Raw genomic sequence first — 12,078 nt, forward strand, 5'->3', positions numbered from 1 at the left:
GGTGTTTGTTACATACTGCAGTTTTAAATAAACCACAGACAATATGGATAGTTTTATCTCAGAACCCAGAAACAAATCTCCCATATACAGGATGTCACAAGAGACTGGATGGATGTGCCTAATGAATAATCAACTCTCCTGCCAGTTGCATTTGGACTTAGTGTTCTGTGCTATTGCCCTCTTAAAACCTCTTACATCTACACGTTCCGCTAGCGGAACGATTGCTCCAATATCCAATGATGGGCGGGGCGCGAAATTCAAACTCCTCTAAATCCGAAAACTTACACTTTTCAAACATATGACTATTTTACAGCTATTTAAAGACAAGACTCTCCTTTATCTAACCAAACTGTCCGATTTCAAAAAGGCTTTACAGCGAAAGCAAAACATTAGATTATGTCAGCAGAGTACCCAGCCAGAAATAATCACACAGCCATTTTTCAAGCTAGCATATCATGTCACATAAACCCAAACCATAGCTAAATGCAGCACTAACCTTTGATGATCTTCATCAGATGACACACCTAGGACATTGTGTTATACAATACATGCATGTCTGTTCAATCAAGTTCATATTTATATCAAAAACCAGCTTTTTACATTAGCATGTGACGTTCAGAACTAGCATTCCCACCGAACACTTCCGGTGATTTTACTAAATTACTCACGATAAACGTTCACAAAAAGCATAACAATTATTTTAAGAATTATAGATACAGAACTCCTCTATGCACGCGATATGTCCGATTTTAAAATAGCTTTTCGGATGAAGCACATTTTGCAATAATGTAAGTACATAGCCCGGCGTTACAGGGCTAGCTATTTAGACACCCTGCAAGTTTAGCCTTCACCAAAATCACATTTCCTATAAGAAAAATGTTCTTACCTTGCTTGTTCTTCATCAGAATACACTGCCAGGACTTCTACTTCAATAACAAATGTAGGTTTGGTCCCAAATAATCCATCGTTATATCCAAACAGCGACGTTTTGTTCGTGCGTTCTAGACACTATCCCACGCTAAATCTCGGCCACGAGCATGACGCAAAATATGACAAAAAATTTCTAAATATTCCATTACCGTACTTCGAAGCATGTCAACCGCTGTTTAAAACCAATATTTATGCAATTTATCTCGTAGAGAAGCGATAATATTCCGACCGGGAATCTGCCTGTCTGTAAACTGAGGAAAAAACCGAAAGCCGGGGGCGGGGCGTGTCACGCGCCTAAGGCTTAGTCCATTGAGTGACCACTTAGCTTTTGCTCTCCTTTGTTTCAGCCAGGGCTTTGAATTACGTCATTCCTGTTTTTCCCGGGCTATGAGACCTCATTGGAGACGTGTGAAGTGTCACGTAAGAGCAGAGATCCTTTGTAAACGATAGAGATAATAAAGAAGGGCAAGAAATGTTCAGACAGGGTACTTCCTGAACAGAAGCATCTCAGGTTTTTGCCTGCCATAGGAGTTCTGTTATACTCACAGACACCATTCAAACAGTTTCAGAAACTTTGGAGTGTTTTCTCTCCAAAGCTAATAATTATATGCATATTCCAGTTTCTGGGCAGGACTAATAATCAGATTAAATCGGGTACGTTTTTTATCCAGCCGTGAAAATACTGCCCCCTAGCCATAACAGGTTAAAACACGTTAGGTAAAAGGTAATACAACAAAAAAAAGCTTTTTTTCCCCCTTGTACCACCATCTTTAAAATGCAAGTGAAAGGCCATAATGTATTATTTTGGCCACTAGATGGCAGCAATGTATGTGCAAAGTTTTAGACTGATCCAATGAACCATTGCACATATGTTCAAAATGTTGTATCAAGACTGCCCAAATGTGCCTAATTGGTTTATTAAAACATTTTCAAGTTTATAATTGTGCACTCTCCTCAAACAATAGTAATGGTATTATTTCACTGTAATAGCTACTGTACATTGGACAGTGCAGTTAGATTAACAAGATTTTAAGATTTCTGCCCATATCAGATATGTCTATGTCCTGAGATTTTTTACTTACAACCTCATGCTAATCACATTAGCCTACGATAGCGCAACCGTCCCGCGCTGGGGGACACCGATCCGTTAAAATCACAGTCTTGTGTGTTCATCAATGGCTCTGCATTTTTTGTTCAGTAGGAGATGTTACTGTAGATCTGTAGGTCAGCATGTCCCTAAGAGGTGCTGCTGGGGTTTGTTGGGGAAGGAGAGAGTCATAAGGCAGAGGTCAGAGTACCCACAGATGACAGTAACCAGAAAGGAAGGTTCAAAGGGCATGAACTCATGGTACAGGTCAGAGTCGCAGTTGATCTGAAAGAAGATAATATCAATACAATTATAGGAAGGAAAACATCCATTAGTAGGACCTTCATATCCATGGTAAAGTGAACCTTTTAGACATCTGCAATTATTGTTCTGTTACTGTTCTGTTATCCTTACCTGAGTGAATGAAGTAAGGAACAGATGAATGTTAGAGAGGAGTCCCCAGGATACTTCTTCAAACTCTGATTGTAAGCCTGAGACACAGAGAAATAGAGACACAGAGAGTAAAGGATAAAGAGAGAGAAAAAAGTAGATAAAGCTTTGACAAACATAGTATGCCTCTGATACCAACCAAAACATAGTATGCCTCTGATATCAACCAAAACATAGTATGCCTCTGATACCAACCAAAACATAGTATGCCTCTGATACCAACCAAAACATAGTATGCCTCTGATACCAACCAAAACATAGTATGCCTCTGATACCAACCAAAACATAGTATGCCTCTGATACCAACCAAAACATAGTATGCCTCTGATATCAACCAAAACATAGTATGCCTCTGATACCAACCAAAACATAGTATGCCTCTGATACCAACCAAAACATAGTATGCCTCTGATACCAATCAAAACATAGTATGCCTCTGATATCAATCAAAACATAGTATGCCTCTGATACCAACCAAAACATAGTATGCCTCTGATATCAATCAAAACATAGTATGTCTCTGATACCAACCAAAACATAGTATGCCTCTGATATCAATCAAAACATAGTATGCCTCTGATACCAACCAAAACATAGTATGCCACTGATACCAACCAAAACATAGTATGCCTCTGATACCAACCAAAATATAGTATGTCTCTGATATCAACCAAAACAACTAAGGTGCTGAAATTGAAATAGCCTAGAATAGATGTGGAATTCTAAAAACTGACCTGTAGTGCAATCTGCAGAGCAGAGTACTGCACCCACATCTCCTGCTGCTGTGCTGGTGACAGCGAGAACGACTCCTCTCTCATACTCAGGTACTGGGACCACACACACTCTGCTATGGACCTGGGAGACACACTCTGAGAATGGACTAAAGCACAGGGTGAACAGTCAGGGCACACACATGCATCATGTATAAACACACACACACGCACGCACGCACGCACATAAATGTGTGCAAAATGCAAACTCTGCACATAATTTCATTAACTGCATTACAATCAGAGAGTAATTCATTGAGACTATTTGTCTTAGAAGGGTAGAAGGAGATGGAGAATATCTTTGGCCATCAGAGACCCCAAAACCCCGAAGTTGATGGCCCTGACACAAAAACATGCAAATACTCAACAAAACACTTTAAGGAATGAGATTCTTTATCTCAATAAGACTACTTGGTTATTATTGTTTATTATGTGATAGTAAACATATGACTTTGGGTTACCTGGGATAGGTAGGGTGGAAGAGAGGCTGGACAAACATCCCCATGGGAAAGACTAGCTCATTGATGGAGAGAAATGGAGTGATGGACCAACTGGAGGAGAAGATGGAGAGACAGAGAGAGAGAGAATGCTCAATTCTCATATTAATAACACATATCTACCCAAACCAAATCACATAGACTTTTCATGACAACTGGGCTCTCACCTATCATCTCCTTCAGTCTGGGAAAAGAGTTCGCTTGATCTCTGGCGCTGGAGGGAGAGAGACTGGATGTCGATGGAAAAATACTTGTGTTCGTCAATTGTCACCTATTAATAAAATAAATGGGTGAAATTGAACTACCAGTACGTATATAGTACAATGTATTATCATCACTGGTAATATGATTCATTAGTGATATTGATGAAGAAATCCTATATCTTATTGGCAATGTAGACTAGTTCCACTACAATAAAATACTCTACTTTTGAATACAGTTGGTTGAGTTCAGCTTCCCTGAAAATGTTTTTAGTTGAAAGTCTTGGAGTTAGAGACTGAATCTGGGAAACAGATTGTTCATTTCAAGTGGACAATGAATACACAGTTGTTTTTAAATAACAGTTCCACTAAATTACATCCACCGTTGACCTTTTACCTTATTCAAAACAGACATGCGAGACTCCTCATCTCTCCACCTGAGATCAGGTAGTTTGGACTTGGAGGAATAGACATTCTGAATCAGCTCCTCTGCCTAGAGGAAACAGATATTACAATTTCAACACACTTGTAATGTAATATCACATTTATGAAGTAGTTATCTTGTATTTTGTTGATAAAAATAATATTTCACATTTGAAAATCATTAATACTGTAGTTCACATAAATGCAATTCATCAATACATTTGAGGGGGGGGGGTGTAATCCGTCACCATACCCCACCAATCTATTCCAGTGATCTGACCTTGTGGACTAGCCTGAGGAAGGCTTCTGGCCCGGCAGTCTCTGTGGGGCCAGTGTCCATACAGGAAAGATAGCAAAGTAAAAGGCCTGTATGTTCTAAGTTACCCGGGCTGGAGTGGACCTCAGCTTCTGACAGAGGAACATTATATCAACGTTTCATTGTGAGGATGAAAGGTCCTGTTATGGAAACGGTTTCAGCAGTTCTATTTAAATGGTTGTCCCAAAGAACCGGTACAAAATCTACAGAGGATCAACAGAGCAACATTCTTAGATTCTCACCCAAAATCTCCCTCATTGTCAGCAGTAGTGCAGTCTGTCTGTCTGGCATTCTGTCTGCTGGAACCTTTTCTCTTATGTCTTTGCCTGTCTCTCTCTCCTTCCTCCCTCTTTCTCTGCCTCTACTGCCCAGCTCGTGACCCTGTGGGTGTAGGGGGACGCCCTTGCCCCTCTGTCTCCCCCTGGTGGACAGAGACACCCCCTCAGACCCACAGGGAAACAGGAAGTAGTCACAGGGCTGAGTGAAGGGGTCGACTGAGACGGGCAGACAGGCGGTAGCTCTGTGACAAGCCGGGGAGGTACATGGAGGAGAGGCTGGCGGTGTGCTCTCTGGTGGGCGGTGCTGCTGGGAGTAGTAGGCCAGGCCCAGTATGGAGATGCAGGAGGAGGATGCCAGGAGGAAGAGAAGGAGTATGCGGTGATGTGTCCACACCCAGGGCTTCACCTCTTCAGACTGGGGCTGGGGCTCAGGAAGGCTATCCGGCTGGGGTAGGGGCTGGGGCTCAGGAAGGTTATCAGGAAGGGTATTGCGCTGGGGCTCAGGAAGGTTATCAGGAAGGGTATTGGGCTGGGGCTCAGGAAGGCTATCCAGCTGGGGTAGGGGCTAGGGCTCAGGAAGGCTATCCGGCTGGGGTAGGGGCTGGGGCTCAGGAAGGCTATCCGGCTGGGGTAGGGGCTGGGGCCAAGCCTGGGGAAGGGTATCAGGCTGGGGTAGGGGCTGGGGCCAAGCCTGGGGAAGGGTATCAGGCTGGGGTAGGGGCTGGGGCCAAGCCTGGGGAAGGGTATCAGGCTGGGGTAGGGGCTGGGGAAGGGTATCAGGCTGGGGTAGGGGCTGGGGAAGGGTATCAGGCTGGGGAAGGGTATCAGGCTGGGGTAGGGGCTGGGGCCAAGCCTGGGGAAGGGTATCAGGCTGGGGTAGGGGCTGGGGAAGGGTATCAGGCTGGGGTAGGTGCTGGGGAAGGGTATCAGGCTGGGGAAGGGTATCAGGCTGGGGTAGGGGCTGGGGCCAAGCCTGGGGAAGGGTATCAGGCTGGGGTAGGGCCTGGGGAAGGGTATCAGGCTGGGGTAGGGGCTGGGGCCAAGCCTGGGGAAGGGTATCAGGCTGGGGTAGGGTCTGGGGCTCAGAGAGAGGATGTAGTTGGGACTGGAGCTGAGGCTGGGGCTCAGAAAGGGTATTAGAAGGGGGCTGCAGTTCAATCTAAACAAAATTGAAGGATAGTCAGTTTCATATCAGGATTACCATGATACACATTTCTACTTTAAGACAAATTTGACACTTGACAATCTTATAACCCATCTTGTCCACCATATACATGTAATACCACATTAAAAGGAAGACACTCTATACAACTTGAAATGTATAGTATGAGACGCAGGGAATTGAGAGCTTGCTCTAACACCCCCCCCTCCCAAAACCCAAAAAACTGATGCATTAAGTAGAAAGGGCCAACACACCGATTTGACATCACCTAGGATCAGCATAAACTTCATAACATTTCATGAGATAGGTCAAACCTGCAGAAGGACTTTTAATTCAGGCTCTGCTGGGATTTCTGCCATACTCTGTTATGTCTTGTTCTGTCTGTCTGGGTTTAGGTTGTTGCAGCATCTGATGTTTCTCATTTCTCCCACACACGTAGCCTCCAGACCTCTATCTCTCCCTCCATCAGCCAGCTGTCATCTCGGCTCTCTCTCCTCTGACGTTCTGATAAACAGAGTTGACCTGGCAGCCTACCTCTCTCTCTGCTACATTATTAGGTGGCACTGTGGATCCATTTAGACTGTGACATGCACGTGGGTGTGTTTGATGTGTAGGAGGAATCCTCTTCAAACCACAACCCTAAAATGACTAAGTTTTAACTGAAATGTCATTCAAATGTAATTAATGAGAATATAATGTCCCTAAGCAACAGGTCGGTACAGAGCCAATAAAATCAGCAGAACTCTGAAACACAGAAAAAGTCAAAACGTTAAGAGGACACATTGTTACCCTGCATCGAGAGGACCAACATGTTCTCAAATGCAAAAACAGTGCACACACAGCCGTCTACCCGTGTCACTATCAGTGCAGCAGAGGGTCTGGTATGAATTGATAGAGAGAGCGAGGGTGTTCTAGAGGTCATCTGGCAATGGAACACGTCACTGATAGCATAGTGGAGGACACGTGACATGGAGGAAGAGAGAAATACTGTTTTTGATGTGAGAGGATGAGGACAATACTGAACAATAACTTCCAGGGATAAACTTAATTATTGTAAATGCCAAACAGGCACAATAAAACCACACAGGACTTAGGCAATTAGCAGTTTTATTTTGAGTACAGTAAAATTAAAGAAGAAAAAGAATGACATGTACTGGTAATTAATGTTGGCATGTTTGGAACCGTAAACATACACACAAATATAAGAGGAATTTATAAGAACTATATGAAAAGAACAAGGCAATCATCATTAAATAAATGAGCAAAGTGGTGTTTTTGAAGGCATCATCACACACCAATGGTCTGACAGTGATGACAAAGGCATGGTCACAAAGGTGGAATCATGTGTGCAAATAAAAACCGAAAAACAACAGAATACTAAAGATGATACCGACGACCCAGATAACATGCATATTGAGTCGTATTTGGCCATATGGTTTAGGATGTTAGTTTGGTCATTAGGGTTATGTTGCTATGCCAGACTGAGGAATGTGGAAGGATGGGTGTTCGGTGCCAAACCAGTCTGAACAGGAGAGGAACACTAGGGTGGAAATGGCAACTCACCAAGTTTCACAGAAAAATCACTGAAAATAAGTACTTCAATGAAATACAGTATGGTAAGATTATTAGCAGAGTAAATATAACTGATATCAAGACATAAAATAACACTAAGCTGAATAATGGAAACAGTGGTATTCATTGGAGTATTATGAGAAAGGAACAATATACTGTGTAAAGCACACAAAAAACATGATTCAAAATTGAAGTGAATTCCACAAAAATAAAGGCAGTGAATTTAAAGTGTGATGCATTTGAGTGATGTGTTACCAACACCTTGAACTGTATTGGTTTGATCTACATGCTGCTGCTACAGTCAATGACCTACTATACTCTACTGGAAAACAGACTGGCCATTTGATCTGCTGCATGTTTATAATACTTAAAACCCTGATTCAGAATCAGTTCTATTACATTATTCAGAGAGCTGCAAATGCACAAAATACTAAGCATTTGTAAATGCAGATGTATAGTGCAAAAATCCATGAGTTTACCTTTAGGTGAATTAAATTAATGAGAGGTAATATCTCTATATCTATGTTACTCATTAGATATCTTAACTCACCTGCACACTAGATAAGCGCTCTTGAACGCATACTTCCTCGAGGATGATAGTATCATCCTATAGGTCCTGGAAGTTGCCCCTAACTACTGATCCAGGATCCAATGTTTCCCTCCATCCTCTTTGAATTATGATTAGGGATGGGGCAGGGTAATCTGATCCTAGCAGTTAAGAGCAACTTCTGCCTGGAGCGTAGATTCTGTTCTAAGCCATGTGGTCCTCTTTAAACTACAGCACTCTAATTATTTAACATGAGGAGATCATAGGAATGGAATCTGTGCTTGGCAAACTTTTGACCTTTGTTCTTGGTAGTGTCTCTAATCATGATCTTAAATCTTCTATTCTTTTGACAAAGAAATAAATGGTCATTTTGATCGTATTGTACCCTCATTCTGTGTTTGATAAACTGGTGAGAGTAACTGACAGTGATCTGTAGCTATGCATGCCTATAAAGCAACAAACGCACACAACAAAAACAAACGAGAGCGACATTCACATATTTTTGTTCGTTTTTTTGCACTCAGTTCTTAGCCCAAGAGGAACTACATTTCCCACAGCACACTGCTCTGCTACATCATGTCTGATGGGATATGTAGTTCTATAGAAAGCACTCTAAAGGCAGTTAAGCAACTTGTATGTTTGCAGGCACTACAACTCCCAAAGTGATTCAGGTACCACCAGCCCACCAGAGCTCAGCCCTATGGGAGGTGCAGGGGAACATGAATTAGTCCACCTTAAACTTTTGTTCAACTCCTCGTGCACTGGGGTCAGGGGGTTACACTAAACTACTGGTAAAAAGTTGCCAGTAAGCCCAGATCTAAAGTCAATTTGCTTTCCCCATACCTAACCATAATCAGTAGGGGGAATTGCAGAACTGACCCAAGATCAGCATTTAGGGGCAACTTCACCTTACTGTTAACTATGTCTCAAATACTCAGAAATAGTTCCACTCTTTTCCTTCCATACCACTGAAAGTGAAAGACAAATCAAAGTTGTATGGCTGAAACCTTCTCAACATGTTTTCCTATCAGTGGAGAGAGAAGAGGAGAGGAAACCATCTTTGACTGTTGGGACACAGCCCATGACTAAGCTATACTTGTGCAAGTCATGCTGGGTATTTTAGCGTAAACAAAAAATGGCCTTGATAAGACTGGCATTAACACAAGGGGAGAAGGAGGGGAGGAGGAAGTCTATCTCAGTGCAGTACATTACCTCTGGACTGAGAGGGGGAATAAGCAGAAAGAGGAGAGAGACATAACGACATCTGCATGCAAACATACTCGCTTTCACTCATGAACTCACTCACTCACTCACACACACACACACACACACACACACACACACAGCGCACAAGTAAAGCCCTGTTGCAAAGACAGAACGGTGGAAGCTGAATGGATCCTGTGCCTTGGATTTGGTTCAAAGTTCGACTTGAATAACAGATGTGTCTACCAATCACTGCATAGCCTTGGCCCGCTGGGTGTGGCACTTCATGCACAGGATCCTGCCGTCCAATGGGTAGCAGCCATCTGCGTCCGCCTCTATGGAGAGGGGGCGGGAACAATCCTGCAACCAGGAAGAGAGACTTCAGGATGTGCAGAAGGTCACTGGAAAACATTTACATCCAAAACACTCGGGGGACACCATTCAAACTGTTTCGACATTTAACCAGCTCTTTATAATACATCTTCAGGAGTTTATCTTTACGTCTGTTGTCCTTACCTCACAGCGGTAGTACTTTAGATGTAGCAGGTCTGTTGTCCTTACCTCACAGCGGTAGTACTTTAGATGTAGCAGGTCTGTTGTCCTTACCTCACAGCGGTAGTACTTTAGATGTAGCAGGTCTGTTGTCCTTACCTCACAGCGGTAGTACTTTAGATGTAGCAGGTCTGTTGTCCTTACCTCACAGCGGTAGTACTTTAGATGTAGCAGGTCTGTTGTCCTTACCTCACAGCGGTAGCACTTTAGATGTAGCAGGTCTGTTGTCCTTACCTCACAGCGGTAGCACTTTAGATGTAGCAGGTCTGTTGTCCTTACCTCACAGCGGTAGTACTTTAGATGTAGCAGGTCTGTTGTCCTTACCTCACAGCGGTAGTACTTTAGATGTAGCAGGTCTGTTGTCCTTACCTCACCAGCGGTAGTACTTTAGATGTAGCAGGTCTGTTGTCCTTACCTCACAGCGGTAGTACTTTAGATGTAGCAGGTCTGTTGTCCTTACCTCACAGCGGTAGTACTTTAGATTAGCAGGTCTGTTGTCCTTACCTCACAGCGGTAGTACTTTAAGATGTAGCAGGTCTGTTGTCCTTACCTCACAGCGTAGTACTTATGTCAGGTCTGTTGTCCTTACCTCACAGCGGTAGCACTTGATGTTAGCAGGTCTGTTGTCCTTACCTCACAGCGGTAGCACTTTAGATGTAGCAGTCTGTTGTCCTTACCTCACAGCGGTAGTACTTTAGATGTAGCAGGTCTGTTGTCCTTACCTCACAGCGGTAGTACTTTAGATGTAGCAGGTCTGTTGTCCTTACCTCACAGCGGTAGTACTTTAGATGTAGCAGGTCTGTTGTCCTTACCTCACAGCGGTAGTACTTTAGATGTAGCAGGTCTGTTGTCCTTACCTCACAGCGGTAGTACTTTAGATGTAGCCGGTCTGTTGTCCTTACCTCACAGCGGTAGTACTTTAGATGTAGCAGGTCTGTTGTCCTTACCCTCACAGCGGTAGTACTTTAGATGTAGCAGGTCTGTTGTCCTTACCTCACAGCGGTAGTACTTTAGATGTAGCAGGTCTGTTGTCCTTACCTCACAGCGGTAGTACTTTAGATGTAGCAGGTCTGTTGTCCTTACCTCACAGCGGTAGCACTTGAGGTGGAAGTTCTTGTCGAGGGCCACGACTCTGACGGTCTCTTGACTGCCGGCGTCAGGAACTATGGGCTCATTACAGCTCACACACAGGGGAGAGAAACGCCTACAGGCAGGGGGACAGAGAGGACATTAGCCCTGTACCACACACACACACACACACACACACACACACACAGAGAGGACAATACCTGAGAGAGACAGAGAGAAAGAAAAGGAGATGAGAGGCCGTACCTGTGGTAGTCTGGGACACAGTATGGGTTGTTGTCGTCATCGGTGATGAAGGGCGCCCCCTCCAGGCTGCAGGCGCAGGTGCAGCAGCGGAAACAATGGGCATGGAAACACTGGCCCACCGCCTTCAACACACGGTCTGTAATACGCTCCCCGCACCGAGAACACACCGCCAGAGAACTCTGTAGAGACACACAGACAGGAGGGTGGGAGAGAGAGCAAACAAGTTACATGTCTTTGTGTGTGAGAGTTAATGAATTACTGTAAGCTTTTTGTGCATGTAATTGCTGTCTGTGTGTGTGTGTGTGTGTGTACGTGTGTGCGCGTGTGTGTGCATGTGTGTGTGTACACTCACAGTGTAGCAGTCCTCACACTGTGGCGTCCCGTCCTTGTCGTAGAACTGCATGCCCTGCAGGGGGCGATGGCAGCTCATGCAGCAGAAACAGTCAGAGTGGAAGAGTTTGTTCATAGCTCTCACTGCAGGCTGGGAACGAGACAGAGCCTCACCACACTTCCCACATACCTCTGAGAGAGAGAGGAGGAGAGAGAGAGAGAGAGAGAGAGAGAGAGAGAGAGATGGGGAAGAGAGAGAGGAGAGATGGGGAGAGAGAGAGAGAGAGAGATGGGGAAGAGAGAGAGAGAGAGAGAGATGGGGGAGATAGAGAGAGAGAGATGGAGAGAGAGAGAGAGATGGGAGAGAGAGAGAGAGGATGGGGAGAGAGAGAGATGGGGAGGAGAGAGAGATGGGGAGAGAGAGAGAGA

General features: G+C 44.2%; 2 protein-coding genes across 2 annotated transcripts; both read right to left on the reverse strand.

Annotated features, from left to right (window-relative positions):
* Positions 1–2,116: 2,116 nt before the first annotated feature.
* Positions 2,117–5,568, reverse strand: LOC115188085 (uncharacterized). The gene is made up of 8 exons (XM_029747079.1): positions 4,916–5,568; positions 4,638–4,765; positions 4,332–4,427; positions 3,902–4,005; positions 3,699–3,788; positions 3,202–3,347; positions 2,432–2,508; positions 2,117–2,302 (listed from the first exon to the last, which is right to left on the reverse strand). The coding sequence occupies exons 1-8, from the start codon at positions 4,962–4,964 to the stop codon at positions 2,156–2,158; spliced, it is 837 nt and encodes a 278-aa protein (XP_029602939.1). The 5' UTR covers positions 4,965–5,568; the 3' UTR covers positions 2,117–2,155.
* A 1,635-nt stretch (positions 5,569–7,203) lies between these two features.
* On the reverse strand, positions 7,204–11,841 carry LOC115187957 (zyxin; the record flags this gene model as incomplete). Its single annotated transcript, XM_029747052.1, is given in 4 exon segments — positions 7,204–9,795; positions 11,071–11,191; positions 11,320–11,498; positions 11,672–11,841. Coding segments are annotated over 4 exon segments (581 nt in total), but the record flags the coding sequence as incomplete, so codon positions are not given.
* Positions 11,842–12,078: the final 237 nt, after the last annotated feature.

Source organism: Salmo trutta, chromosome 3 (genome assembly GCF_901001165.1).
Source record: "Salmo trutta chromosome 3, fSalTru1.1, whole genome shotgun sequence".
Lineage (NCBI taxonomy): Eukaryota > Metazoa > Chordata > Actinopteri > Salmoniformes > Salmonidae > Salmo > Salmo trutta.